Raw genomic sequence first — 14504 nt, forward strand, 5'->3', positions numbered from 1 at the left:
TCGCTGCGGTTTTCGCTCATTTTGCTTCCATGCTCACTCCGAATCAGATGGATTCCGTTTCCGAGCCCGATACACGGCCGCAGACGCCCGTGAAAGTCGAAACAGACCCCGAGATGCCGGCCGATGAGGGCCCTGTTGTTGTTGTGGCCGAAAAGCCGCCGCCAAAGAAGAGAGGCCCCAAACCAGGCCCTAGGAATAAGAACAGAGTTACTCAAGAACAGCGCCCCAAATCGCGTCGATTGGCGGGCGACGGCTTGAGCAGTAGTCCCGTAATTCGCGAGCGGTCCGCAAGAATCGCCATGAATACGCAGCCCGTGCCCAAATTGCTGCCTCCTTCACCACTCGTAGACCCCAGTGCTCCAGAGGGATTTGTAGAGCCCGAGCTAGCGCCTCCGCAGCCGGGATACGCAGGATATGCGTTGGAAAGCTTGCCTCCGGTGAAGCAGAAACGGCAGGTGCGCAAGGGGAAGGCGGCCGGCTTGCGTCTGTCGCCAGAAGTAGACCCAGAAACACTACAAGAACGAGAGGTGGCCTACCGCGACAACTTGCGGACAACCGAGCTGGATCGACTCACAGGTGTGTCGGAAATACGCGCGGACCTCCCGGCCCCGCTGAAACTCGCTGCAATGAGAAAGCGCGCTCTCGCCTCTAGCCCTGGCGGTGGTTCCGCCAACGACCGCGAAACGCATGTCATTTCGCTCCCGTCAACTCCTCGCCAGGGTGGCAGACTTCTGGAAACGACGCCCTCTGGCCGGCCCACCAAGAAATTGAAGATCATATCGCCCAAGAGACCTCCGCTGCTTCTCGTCGCTCCCTCCGCTTCGCCGACCAGCGACTCAGAGAGTCCGAACAACAACGATGACTACTGTTCTACTTGTGGAGGTACCGGTATCTTTATTTGCTGTGACTCTTGTCCGCGCTCTTTTCATTTACTCTGTTGCTCGCCGCCACTATTGGAAGTTCCCGAAGAGGACGACTGGAATTGTCAGGAATGTAGAGCCTCACGTGGAATCGATCCTAAACCTTCATGGAATCTGATTGGAGTCTTCGGTTTACTTTTGAACGATTTGCATGGCTCTAACCCTGTCGAATTCTGCTTGCCTAAAAGCCTTCGAGAATCCACCTTTGTGAATGTGTATCTGGGCGACGATACCCAATACATGGATTCGCTGTTGAAAGAGGAATCGCCTGTTCGAGGCAGCACAAGGGTTAATGGTGGAGGCAGCACTGGCAGTGGCAATGGCGGTCAGATTGTCGGCTTCAACCGAAACGAGGATCTTGATATCGAATCGCTTTATGACAAAAAGGGTGTCCCATTTTTATGTCACAAGTGCGGCCTTTCTGGACTCCAGAGACGCACGCTTATATTCTGCGACTACTGTCCTCTTGTGTGGCATCTCGACTGTCTCCCCACGCCAATGTGTGTTCCAAAGACGCTCGGACTCAAATGGAGATGTCCCAATCACGTTGAATCGTTGCTCCCCTCTTATTGGCTGGAGCGCAGAAGTTTCAAGGACTCTGTTGTTGTGGACTCAGGTGTGCAAAGCAATTTTATGCGCTACTTGCTGGCAAGCAATTTCCTCATCAAGTTCAGTGACCAGCCCTACGTCAATGATCATTACGCGCCACTGCTTTCGGAGTATCTTGGCTTCCAAAGAGACGATTTCATTTGCAACGGAAGCAATTATGTCGAAAAATGGAGAGAGGCATATAAGAACAACTCTGGGTCAACCGCTGCAATCAACAATAGCAACGTGAATGGTAGCGGTAGTGGCAGTGGGGCCTCTGGAGGAAACGCTTCCGACCAAGCAGAAAAAGATCCTAATTTCAAGCGTCCTCCATTCCTACAGTCATACGGAATCGATGAAGGGGTTGTGGCCAAAGGGTCACAGAATCTTTCGCGTGTTTTACTTGTCACTAATGGAGATGATCCCAAACTGAAGCCGTTCGTTTACCGAGTACCCGAACAACAGATTGTGTTGGATTTCATGAAGAAAAGCAAAACTACGAGGAAAGATATTCTTGATCAGCTAGAGACATATGAGCACAAGGCTCAAGAAGAGACTGAACAGGATTCTGCTGTCGTTGACACCCTTCTTAGCCTCAAGTCTCTGCGGGTGAAGTTGGAAGAGACCGAGAAGAACGTCGATGAACAACCGCGCGAAGACTCAAACAAAGAGCCAGAGGCTGCGTTAGAGAATGAATTGAAGGATGGGCTGAGCATAGATACTCAGGAGCGTGAGCAGGCAGGGGACACCGCTGAAGCAGCGATGGTGAAGAAGCTCATGAGCACATTAGGGAAGGAGAAACTTTTGCATCTTATATCTTCCTTCTAGGAACATAGACAATACTGAACTCAAAACAATGAAAAATAGAATTAGGCGGATGCGAACTACCGATATCCACTACACATACCCATCTACCATAGGCTGACTACATATAACCATGTATCGTACGCTAACTACACCATATCAAGCCCGGTCCTTCGACTTGTTTTTCCTCAATTCATCAGCTATTACTATTTACAATTACAAAGCCTCGGCCTCAGCCTCAGCCACTGGTTTCTGGTGCTCATATCTATACAAGGTAGGAATGTCCTTCTCCGCCACCAGCTTGGCATTCATCATCTCCACCACCTCGCGCAAAATGCTCTCGTTGTCCTTATTGGTGCAGTCGACCTTTTGCATCTTTCCGTTTTCCTGGTGTAGTCTGACTTCAAGTGGAATCTTGTCAAAGTCCTCTCTCTTGGTGGGTCTGACACGGGTGACCACGAAATCAACGTCGTCGTTGTGGAACTTCAAGGTGGGCAAGTTGAGTTTCCAGAACTTCTTCAAACCGGCGCCGTGGGCGAGAATGTTCTTGCTGTAGATGACCACCTCCAACTTCTTGAGCTCGGGGCCGAATTTGAACGCGGTTTCGGGCGTGCCCGCGATGATGTTGAGTCGCGTGATCTGTCTGAGGAGTTTATTGTGGCGGGGCAACGCCTGGGCGAGGTCTTTGATCATATTTAGGGAGAAGTAGTTGGTGGTAGAAGAAGTGGTACTGCAGAAAGGACGAATTTTTCACTGATAGCTTGAGATGTGGGGCAGAAGGAGCGAGGCGAGAAGTTTTGAGATTTTTGGCTTTGGGGGATATGAGATTTGGTTGAGGTTTTCTGTTCTGCTTTTTTTTTTTCTAATTTCTGCGGCTTGTGGACGTAGGAGATCAAGTCTAGCTGAAAGTGGTGTAAGACGTTGTATAGACCTTGGGAGGGTGGAAATAATTTTCGTGAATTAGCTCAGTGTTTTTAAACTTTTATTTTTTGACGATTTTTGCTTTGTTGGATGAACATGTCTGTGATTATGTGGCCTTCCTTGGTACAATTGATTGGCTACAATGCATAGGATCGCCAAAGGTATTGATTGAGGATAGCAAAAGATACGATTGAAGAGGCAAAGTTGTCATTGGAGAGTGGTTGCCGAATGAAGCACAACTGGGGGACAACTGGTCAGGACGTATCACTCAGCAAGAGCAGAGACCACCAGGGACTGTTCGTTACAGCCAAGTGATTATCACTAATCATGACTGTTACTTGTCATGATGATACCACCCTCCTTATTCACTGAGGTAGAACAACTCTCACATTAATTAGACTCTTCCAACTTGGGTTTGTCCTCACAATTTGGACATGTGAGACACAATACATATTATATCTTTAGCACCCACAGCGATGAAAAATACTTAATAAGGCGCGGACAAGATCTATTCATCTGACTCCCTTTCGAAAGAGCCCTCTATTTGTCTTTTTCTTGCCCCTCTTCCACACAATCAACGCCATTCTTTACCAATGCACAACCACCAAACTACACCCGCAACCTTCGTCTGAGCTCATATGCAACGAACCAACTGCAATACGTCAACATTGTTAGTATCGTAGCAGCTCAAAAAACCCACCTCCCATCTCTTTTCCCTAGGTTTCAGCTGGCTGCAAATTGGACCATCTCCAATGCACAATGGCTAAAGCCGGGTAAATCCCGGAACAGCGTCCATCGCTTCAGCCCACCCAAAACCTCAACGATCCCCTCGCTCTGTCTCTCCAACCGCCTCGCTTGCAAAACAGCCCAACTCGCCCCTTTCCACGCCCCGTCATGTTTTTCCAACGGTTTGTTTCAGTTCATCGCCTCCTGCAGAATGAACGCAGCACCTGCAGATCAGCGCCTGCTCAATTAATTGGGGCATGTATGCAGTGCCCACACTTTTGATAGTTCAACGGTCTCTGATTGGAGCAGCAGGAATGGGTCAACTGAAAGGGCCAAACCCACAGCATGACCAAAACCATCACCTCCACATCCTTCATTGCAACAACCAATGAAAAAAGTTGAGGCACACCTAAAAGAACCATACGTTAATGGGGTAGCGTCCTGCAGACAGCAAGGCAACTTGGATGGGATTTTGAGTACGGCTTCTATGCAGAGTCACGTGACCCACCCGCACCTAATTAATTCTTGGTCCACGAGTATAGTCATTTCTCTCTTCAACAACACCACTTTTATTCAGAGTAGTTCTCCAAATTAAGTCGTTAGGAGTCTGGGATTTTCAACCTTCCCTCTGAAAGCGCTACCACACCTGCAGACACGTGCCTCCAATCCTGCAGAGTACGCTTTTTCCCGTCCCCCTATATTGCGGCCTTCAACTCCGAACCTGGCTGAAAAGTGGACCTTTTGGTGGAGAATCCGGGCTTTTTTTTGTGCGGAAGTGATTCTGGGTTCCAGGGCTCGTAATCCGTGTTTATTGGGAAAAAAAATATCCGAAATTGGTCCCGTATTGCCGCAGTCATTCGGAGAGAGGCAGATCTCCACGTTTTGGTATAATATCTTGCGTTTTCTGCAAACAAGAATAATTTGGCGAAAACCATTACTTTCTCTTTGAGCTGAAAGAAAAATTGCATTTTCCGGTCTTTTTCTGGTCCTTTTTCCGTGCGTTTCTCTCTTGTTCTTCTATAGGTAGTGCTGTATTACTAAACGCTCCCTAGCAGCCAATTCTCCCTGACCTGGCTCGATTCATCAACAAAACCGTTTGTTTTGTCCTCCTTGTGCTTTTCACGTCCGCAAAACTCGTTGGAATCGCTCCATTAGAACCCCCCTCCATCGATGGCTCGCTAACTCATGTCTCAAATGACCTTGCTCGTGTCTCCGTCGTCGCAAAAACCGTCGCCGGAACAGCCGGTCAAGTTGCGGGTATCGCCCCTGCTCTCGAACCGCCTGCCTCGCTCCCCTGGCGACTGTTCTCGCCAGGCATGGTGTACCCCTCGTAACTCGGCTCTAGAAGCCCCAGCCGCTAAAAGAGTAGACCCGTTTCTCGCAAAGTACTTGAAGGAGCCACACACAAACATGCATGAGCTATACTTCCGTCTGTTGCAGAAACAATCCCATATTAAAAGCTTCGATTACTATAAGCAGTACCTCAAACTAACCACTGGAAATGCATCTCCTGCCATTGGCAAGACCCAGAGTCGCAGTCGGGCAGAATCTCCACTTAGAAATAAGATCCTGCTGCGGACTGACGATGCTGATGAACTTCTTGATCAAAATATGGAGGATTCAGGCTCATCCGCTGACCTCAAAGCTACAGTCACTGAAGAACCAACAGCCGCCAGCCGGCGCCGGCCACGTTCCGTCACTAAGCTGCCTGTTCCAGGCGTCAAGAAAATTCATCCACAGGTGGAGCTGCAGATTCTTTCGCGTGAGTTCAGCGAGTGTCCTACACCTGTACTCATCAAACTAATAGCGCGGATGCTTCAGTCGCTCATCAACCTCAACGATCGAAATGTTCCGGCCTCAATTTCAAACCCCATGTCTGAGAACTCCGGTGACCTGTCGCCAGAACGAAAGAATAAGCTTCTTACGAGATATCACCTGCGCACGCCTCCAGCCATATCCATCGAAACTTACATCTCGCGGTTGGTGAAATTCAACAACTTTACACAGGCAAATCTTCTCTCGACCATCTATTATATCGATCTCTTGTCGCATAACTTCCAGCCCTACTTCACTCTCAATTCGTGGACTGTGCATCGGTTCTTGTTAGTGGCAACTATGCTTGCACAGAAAGCACTCGAGGATTTCTTCTACACAAATGATCATTACGCAAAGGTGGGTGGTGTGGCTTTGACTGAGCTCAACTGCTTGGAGCTAGACTTCCTCAACCGTGTTGACTGGAAAGTCGTTCCTGCTAAGCAAATTCTGAACAACCGCTCCTCAATCAAGCACTCCAAAGAGGTCCTAGATATGTACTACTGGCAGTTAGTTTCCTTGATGGGCAAGAATGTGACTGAACAAAACAACATTGTCTACGCTTTTGCCGATCCACAAAATACTGCCAGTAGCCGGCTCTGATACAGGAGATGCTAAATGACAGCGAGCAAGTCGTAATTAATTATTTGGGTATTGGTTGAAATCACACGGGGAAGCTATTTTGGTGCTTCAGTAATATTTGCATCCCACGGAAGGGAGGGTTTTTATTTCTATTAATCAAGGCATTCTTGCCGGTAGTCTAGTTTGAAGGTTTTGCCTGCTTAATTCGTTAAATTCAATATATTGGGACTAATGTTTTGTAGTAAGTTCAACGTTGGTGTTTTGAAATAAGGGCAAGAAAACAATATTTTCCTACAATCTCTTCTTAAAGATATGTATAAACAGTATGGTAAATAAAATATATATAAAAGCAGGCATGAGAATCAGAAATCATAATAGGGACATGACTTTCTACACACTCATCCATTTCACTCTCAAGGTTTCTTGTAGGCTCAGGGCTTGATCAATTCGAAGGAACAGCACAAACTACGGTCAACACTCATAACGGCACCATAGTTGTTAAATTCACCACAATAGTTGGGAGCCAGGAACACAGTCACAAGCTTCCGCTTGTTGAAAAACTGATATCCATCTTCCACGACCATATGACCTCTAACAATCAAGTCCATGTTGAACTTCTCCAAAAAATAGTCAACGTGCTTCTTGCCAAAACAGTAAGAAACACCACGGTCGTTCTTCGGCCATACGTGCGGCGAAAAGACTCGCACCGATGGATCAGGGTCTGACCACAACAAGTCCGCAAGCAATCCCTTGTCTGGAATATCAGTAGGGCGCTGGATCTGTTGGATTTGTTTCAAACTGGTAAGCTCGGGAGACAATCCGCCGTGGATACAAAAGATCTTGTCATTGATTGTCGCAGCAATTGGTAAGGTGTTGAAGACATCAATGAAGTTTTTCCACATACGGTGGCTGCCAGTAATGGCAGGTAAACGACGCTTGCACTCATCGTAGAAGCCGTAAATCTTGGTGATATTGGCAGACTCATGATTACCTCTGAGCATGAAAAAATTCTCAGGGTATTTGATCTTGTAGCACAACAACAATAAGATAGACTCCAAGGACTTGTAGCCACGGTCCACATAATCACCCAAAAAGAGGTAATTCGTTTGTGGTGGGTATCCGCAAGAGTTAAAAATACGAATCAAGTCGTGGTATTGGCCATGAATGTCACCCACAATCTTTACAGGAGGGGCCAACTGAAGGAGAGTCGGTTGTTCCATGAAAATTGCGCGGGCACGGGCCAAAATAGACTTGATTTCCTGCGGAGTGAGTGGCAACTTATCCTTGGACTTGCGATCCTTCTTTTTTCCAGAAATTCCGGACTTGCCGGCTTTGACCAAGCGCGAAATCACACCGTCGATATCAAAGTCCAATTTGACAGCAGGAACAGGAGGAGAGGTTGACAAGGGCGAAGACGAGGCAGACGAGGATTTTCCGGCAGGAATGGTGGATTTACGGACAGACTCACGCACAGTATCACGGACCGATTTGCGAACGGCCAGTTTTGGTTGTGCCAAGGAAGTAGCAGCAGTGGAAGCAGACGAAGTGGACGAAGTAGACGAACGAGTTTTTACAAGCAAAGGCTCCGGGGTCAGTTCGGAAACAACTTCTACGATGGGATCTAAGCTGGACTCAGAAGCACTAGCACCTACGACGTTCACAGAAGCCTTCAGAAGTGCCGTAGGCAGATTGGAGAACGAGTACATGGACAGAACCAGGCTTTCATCCTTGTCACACAGGGTGAACACAGGAGACACCAGGAGATTGTCGCTTCGTTGAGAGTCCAAAGACAGAGCCAGTTTCCACAGCGACAGTACTGCCAAGCAAGAGGTAGACGATGGACCAGAAACAGACGCAGAGCGGTCGGTGACCACCAACCGCGCCATAGCCGTATCGATCTCCAACGTGTAATCGGTAGACAGACGGTTGGCAGCTGTGTTCTTTGGTTGATGGGGGGCCGGGATCGACACCGGGTTCGAAGAGGCCAGAACTACAGAGGCCAGAACCACAGACGCCGAGGACGAAGCCAAAGCAGACGTCGACGACAGCAACATCGCTATAGACGCATCATTGACGTTTGGAGACAAACTCTGTTCCTCGCTTGATTGGTGAAGTGGAGGGGGTTGCAGAAAAGCAGAGGGGCTACCGTTTCCGGTAGGCCGAGATAGCGCCGATAGATTCGGCTCGTCAGCCTCGACGTCGCCGGCTGCCAGCGCCAGCGCACCAGTCAGTGTTGCGTTGGAGGTATTCGGTAGAGGATCATTCTTGGAGGGGCTGTTTCCCATGCTCGACGGCTAAGTGCAGGGAGCGGATTCTAGAAGAAAAGGACGAGAAAAGAAGAAGGAAGCGGTCACCTCTGGACGGTTCAGGGAGCGGTGAGTAGCTTGAGGGAGAAGAAGAAGAAAGGTTGTTGGTGGGTGATGGAGGCGTGTTATAGGAAGGACTTTTTTTTTTGAGAGTGTGGTCCAGTGCGTGGTCGTGTGCAGCACGCAGAAGATAAGAGGGAAGTTTGTGAGGAATTATTGCGAGGAAAGGGCTTTTTTTTTCTTGTTTTTCGTATGTGAAGATTGGCAAGAAGAAGTTTGTTCAATTTTTTTGGGTGGTTGTGGGCCGTTGTTCGGCGATAGCATTGGCCTGTGAAGATCTAGAAGGATCGTATAGATCTCAGGGGAACATAGCCACAATTCCCGATTCGGAAGTCCCGTCGATTGGCTGGGTATGTGGAGTGTGGTTAGTAGAAAATGTGTTTGTGATAGCAGCATACGGATATTATTTTTCTTGGTTTTTTAGCCGCATTTGTTGGTGGCTTCTTATGTATTGAGATGTTGGGAATGAAGCACTGGAAGATTCATGGGAAGGCTATGGGGCACAGAGTGAATAGTGGTAAACGGTAATGAGAAGAAACATCAAGTGATTTCCGTTCCGGGATCCAACATGGGTTCAGCATGGCGAGGACTTGCTTGTCTGCTTCTGTAGAACGAGTTGGTAGTTGGCATCTATACCATGTGATGATTAAAGTAAAATAATGGTCTTGTTTCGTATATTAGCGGTATTTCGTTTGTGAGCATGGCTCCATTAGGTCGCTGAATTGTATCTTTGTAGCTGTCACTGATCTCTGCCGTGAACAGGGTCTTTCTACATCAAGCTTCAAGTGCATTGGCAATTTCATAATAAATTGGGATATTTTAAAGTGATTTCATTTCAAACTACTCAAATTCAATCTTCCCGATCGTCAGAGGTCGCCAACTGCCAGCTATCATAACACAACCTCTCTTTACTGTAACACCATCATCAAACGACTACTTGCACTCATGAAGACTTTAGGTACACGGAATCATTGGTCCTTGCGATACAGGCACCGTGTCCTTCTTCACATTTCATACACCTCCCCTAGCATCCGCTTTCGTCTGACGACTCTCAACTATATACTTTTCGCTACTCTCTCCACGTATCACTATCTACCACCGGATCCGTAGTCTACATTGTATCATCTACTCTCAGCATGTTTTTCGAATATCTCATTTTGTGTATCTATTTATCCTATCTCCCCTACTTTCTCAACTGAGGCTCTCCGAACTTCAACTCCTTGATAGGAGACTTCTCGGCATCAGCAAACTCCAACAAAGTGTCATGAACGGTGAAAGTGTCACCAATAGCCTTGCCCATGTATGCTACACCAGCAAAGAGTGGCACGAACACGAGGTAGATGGAAGAGTTACGGATGTTCCAGTACTCGTGCACAGGAGGAGGCAGCAAGTTGAAGTTGTACTTGTTGGAGAAACCGGCCTGGGTGGACTGGAATCTGGCGCGGGGAACGCGAGCAAGTCTGGCCAACATGGGTGGTATGTGTTTTAGGTTGGGTGGATAAGTGGTAAATCGGTAGCTGTAATTGGTGGAGTGCAGGAGCAGAGCCTGGGGGAGCATCTACAGACATTTGGGGATGTGCATGGGTGAGAAATTGATAAAGAACTTATTTTACTGATATGTGATTTGTTCCGCTTTTTTGTGTTTATTATTTTCTGATCCTAGTCCATTATTCGGTTTTCGAATGGCACGAAGCGAACTATCTCTATCCATGAAACCGAAACGTTCAGAAATGTCTCATGCCTGCGAGTATTGAAATTGCTTCTCACTCACTGCTTCTTGATTTTTGACTTTTGCATTTTGCTTTATGCTCCTGAGATGATTTATCCCCATGGTTTTCCGGAAGGTCATCTTGACATTCTGCTCGCATTGGCTCCATTTGCATCCACAGACACTGAACTTCAACAAAAAAATATGGTAAATTTTATGTGTAAATCGGTCCCGCTTATTTCAAGAGATGTCAATCCTCTCAGTAAAGCGCCCTTACGTCGCTGGATGTAATGTATTATATGGGCGACATCGTATCCGAGAACATTCTATCAGAATCATTTTGTTCTTTCCAATAGTTCCTGGGATCCTCCATTTCCTATTTAGGAGGTCTCGGTTCAGCAAATCTCCGAAAGTTGTACACTTCCATAATCCCCTATTCCCTTTAACTCACTCATCTTTCTCGAAAGAAAAAATCCCTATGAATGGCTCAATATTATCGGGACGACCCTCAGGACATTTGCCCATGAAAACTACGGACGGCAGATCACTATCTGCCACAGCTTTCTTCAGATCAGTTTCTGCCACATCTTTCTTCTGAGAGTGTATTTTCGTGAAGTCTATCCTTAGATTTCCATCCTCTGTCACAACAACAAACAATTTATATTTCTGATTTGCCAAATCGAGCTTGTCGTTATAGTAAATATGGCCCTCTGTTGTTCCGGTGATAAGACCCATCGTGGACCCAATCCCGATAAGATTTGTTCCTCTCAATTTGAGAAAGATTCCGCTCAATCCGAATGGCGAGCAGTGAGTTTCAAAGTCGCATTCGCTCGCATATTGGAACTCCAATTCATCCAGCATTTTTGGATTTGTCTCGACAAGTTTCACTTGGAATTTATGGCTATTTTTGTATTGGGGTGATGATGCCGTATACACTGTCGTATCCAGGTTTGGATTCTCCTTAAGTTTCAATTCAATCTCCCGCGGTCCTGGGATAACTCTTAAAGGCGCAAGATAGAGTAAATAAGTCAATAATTTAGGATGTTTTGCTCTCTATATGAGGTCGATAAGAGGTGCTCCTGCATAGACCGTGTATACTGAAAGGAGACCAAACTAAAGCTGTAATTGTAGTTTGTCGATGAGATGATACTTCTGTTGAGATTTTGAATTAAAATCATTTTTATGCATTCTAGGGCTCCATGATCTGGAGTCGATTTGAGACTGTTCAAACGGAATCAGTGACACTAAATGTGCATACTCTATGTCCCGGATTCTACAATCTGGGTCACAAACACACAACCATGTACCAAAAATTTAAAAAAAGATTGCAGCACCACAATTTCACACATGGTCTCCCACTGCATTACTCAGTGTGGCTCTAAGTGGCTTGACTAACGTTGATCGGACGGGAAACAGTATTTTCCACTTGATATGGCCGCAACCGAAAAAGAAAGTTTTATGTTATTCGAGACTTAAATTTACAAAGTTAATTCCGTAGAGTTTTTCCCTTTCGTTGCTTTACAACATATTTGGACTCATCAAAAAACCGACACGAAATCAGTCGTGTGGGGCTGGAATTATGAAGACTATTTTAGGTACTTCGAGAAGGCACATACTCCCTATCTCTTTGCTGCTGTAATATTCATTGTCTAAGTAACAGATTGTCCTAGCAAAAACTGTAGTTGATCTAACATTGTTGGTGGCTCGGCAATAGTGAGTCTGTTAACTCTAGACAGATAAGTGAAAAGAGATTGAGAGCTAAGAATGTTCTTATGATCCGAGCGAGCCTGATTTTTTAGAGAGCACTAATAGGCCAAGTGATTATGACTTTCATGAAATGAATATGTATCGTAGGCAATCCCAACAAATGTATGGAGCTTCTAAGAAAATGAGACTCTTACCAATTGGAAAAAAGATAAATTCGTTTTTTATATATTTGTTTGTCCCATTGTACCTATTTATTTTTGCGATATCGATGACATGTCGGCAATACCAAGCAACACCTTTGTTTGCTCAGTGGCCCTTACTTCACATTAATTGAGAAAATGCTATATGAATTTACGCTTCCTTAGGCCCCATCAGATCTCAAGCTTCAATTTTTTTTCTCATTTAACTTTGGGTACACCACCTAGAAATTGGACTTGACGTAGGCAACAACGAACGCAGAGCTTACGGGATAGACCAGAAGGTAATTGTGTAAAGGAGAATGATTCATGCAACAATTTGTGCTAAAAGGATGTTTCCATTTTCACCTTTAATGGTTTTTTCTATTTTTTATGGTCATTTGCAATTCGTTCGTGTATGACAAAGTACCCACGTTTTATGAACACAGAGCTACACAAGTGATAACTGGTGAAACTCTATAAAGAACATATACTATATTTATCAAAATTTATTGACAAAGCGACTCATTTCTTTTTGGGATGCTGGCTGCTTGTTTTTCAACTTCGTTGATTCGTGTTCCATACTCGAATACCACAAGTCTAAATGACCACTCTTACCTGATTAAGATTGAATTATCACTAAATTCTCAAGATTGTGAGCCTGAAAATAGAGAAAAGCCGTTTCGATCCGCCAAAAACCTGTATTTAACCTTGAAATATAAGATCTCCGACGGAAGAACCAGATCTCAGTGAGCTGGGGCCCAGCAAATTTGAAGAGTTTGGAGAGGTTTCTAGAAGTCGATTATATTAAGAGTTTCTCCCATTTATTCATACTTGCGACACTACACACATTGAACATAAATTCACTGGGTGTCAATTCCTTAAACGAAAGAAAATCATATTAGAAAGCCGCAAAAGCATGATTGAGATCAAAGCTCAAAGTTATCGAATTTTTGAATGCTTCTAAGTTGAAAGTAAATGACCGACCTGTGCGCCCAAAAGAGCCCTCACAAAAAAAAACGAAGAAGATGACCCTTCAACGCGAATCTTATATAGCGTGTCTGGACTTTCCAGATGCGCATGCCATATATGAATTTATATCTACTATTTACCTCTCAATTGAACCGCGTATCATATCTCTGCGCCCAAAAAGGCCGATGTGACCCTGTGACCTCCTCGACGACCAAACGGCTCTTTTGGGCACAGCCCTTTCAAATATCAATATTTTATTGATTATCAGCTAAAATATAATAGAATTCGACCTGGAGTTACCTAAGAGTATGTTCATGAACCCTCTCACCCAACAAAATTGGCGCACAATTGTCCTCAACGTTTTATCCAGCATCAATGAAGAATCAAAAACTCTTTCGATTCGAGGCTTCAAAAGGCGATTCCGGCACCAATAGAACATTTTTCTCAATTTAATTCAATTGCGACAAAGTTTGCTCCTTTATCGCCCGAATCCCGGTCTACACAACAAAAAAGGCCGATTCGGTCCTTAAATGTCCTGTGTATAGTAACACGAACGTTGTCAATGAAGAGTCAATTGAGAGCATAGCCAAAAGTAATTTAATTCTAGCCAGAGAATTGCAGTGAATTGATATCCATGAGATAGAACAACATCAAGTTGTTAAGCTAGATTTGGGTGGGGCAGGCAGTGGCTGCATCATCCAACAGGAAATTCACTTTGTGGCCGACTCACCGAGGAAGCAAAGTCCAAACGGCACGATAGAGCCGGATGTGCAAGAGACCGGAGTTTCAAATTGATTTTTGTTTGATTTGTTCTCATGTATTCCAATCTGAAGCTTGTGCGCCCTAAAAGGCCGCTCCACAACTAAGCACAAAACAGAAGATTCATTCATCAAAATCTGGAGGCGCCTTAGGGCGCACGAATTTGGCGCAACTTTGAAGAATAATTTGGTACCAAATTACCTCCAGTATAGTCTCCGAGCGTACATGTGCACCCAAAAAGGCCGCTGCGACCCTGTGACCTCCTCGACGACCAAACGGCTCTTTTGGGCACAGCCCTTTCACCTATCAATATTTTATTGATTATCAGCTAAAATATAATAGAATTTGACCCGGAGTTTTTAAAATTTACAATCACGCACCCCCTTCTCTTAAAAAATTGGCGCGTAATTGTCCCTATGGCTTCTTAGAGCTCAAATCAAGACTCAAAATTTCTTTCGTTTCG

General features: G+C 45.6%; 5 protein-coding genes across 5 annotated transcripts; 2 read left to right on the plus strand and 3 right to left on the minus strand.

The window, feature by feature from the left end:
* Positions 1 to 29: 29 nt before the first annotated feature.
* On the plus strand, positions 30 to 2336 carry PUMCH_002818 (uncharacterized protein; the record flags this gene model as incomplete). Its single annotated transcript, XM_063021813.1, has 1 exon — positions 30 to 2336. The coding sequence occupies one exon, from the start codon at positions 30 to 32 to the stop codon at positions 2334 to 2336; it is 2307 nt and encodes a 768-aa protein (XP_062877883.1).
* Positions 2337 to 2528: 192 nt separating this feature from the next.
* PUMCH_002819 (uncharacterized protein) lies at positions 2529 to 3005 on the minus strand (the record flags this gene model as incomplete). The annotated part of the gene is made up of 1 exon (XM_063021814.1): positions 2529 to 3005. The coding sequence occupies one exon, from the start codon at positions 3003 to 3005 to the stop codon at positions 2529 to 2531; it is 477 nt and encodes a 158-aa protein (XP_062877884.1).
* A 2139-nt stretch (positions 3006 to 5144) lies between these two features.
* Positions 5145 to 6374, plus strand: PUMCH_002820 (uncharacterized protein; the record flags this gene model as incomplete). The annotated part of the gene is made up of 1 exon (XM_063021815.1): positions 5145 to 6374. The coding sequence occupies one exon, from the start codon at positions 5145 to 5147 to the stop codon at positions 6372 to 6374; it is 1230 nt and encodes a 409-aa protein (XP_062877885.1).
* Positions 6375 to 6784: 410 nt separating this feature from the next.
* PUMCH_002821 (uncharacterized protein) lies at positions 6785 to 8638 on the minus strand (the record flags this gene model as incomplete). Its single annotated transcript, XM_063021816.1, has 1 exon — positions 6785 to 8638. One exon carries the CDS (start codon positions 8636 to 8638, stop codon positions 6785 to 6787), a length of 1854 nt encoding a protein of 617 aa, XP_062877886.1.
* Positions 8639 to 10874: 2236 nt separating this feature from the next.
* Positions 10875 to 11288, minus strand: PUMCH_002822 (uncharacterized protein; the record flags this gene model as incomplete). The annotated part of the gene is made up of 1 exon (XM_063021817.1): positions 10875 to 11288. The coding sequence occupies one exon, from the start codon at positions 11286 to 11288 to the stop codon at positions 10875 to 10877; it is 414 nt and encodes a 137-aa protein (XP_062877887.1).
* Between the last annotated feature and the right edge of the window lie 3216 nt (positions 11289 to 14504).

Source organism: Australozyma saopauloensis, chromosome 3 (genome assembly GCF_035610405.1).
Source record: "Australozyma saopauloensis chromosome 3, complete sequence".
Classification (NCBI taxonomy): Eukaryota; Fungi; Ascomycota; class Pichiomycetes; order Serinales; family Metschnikowiaceae; genus Australozyma; species Australozyma saopauloensis.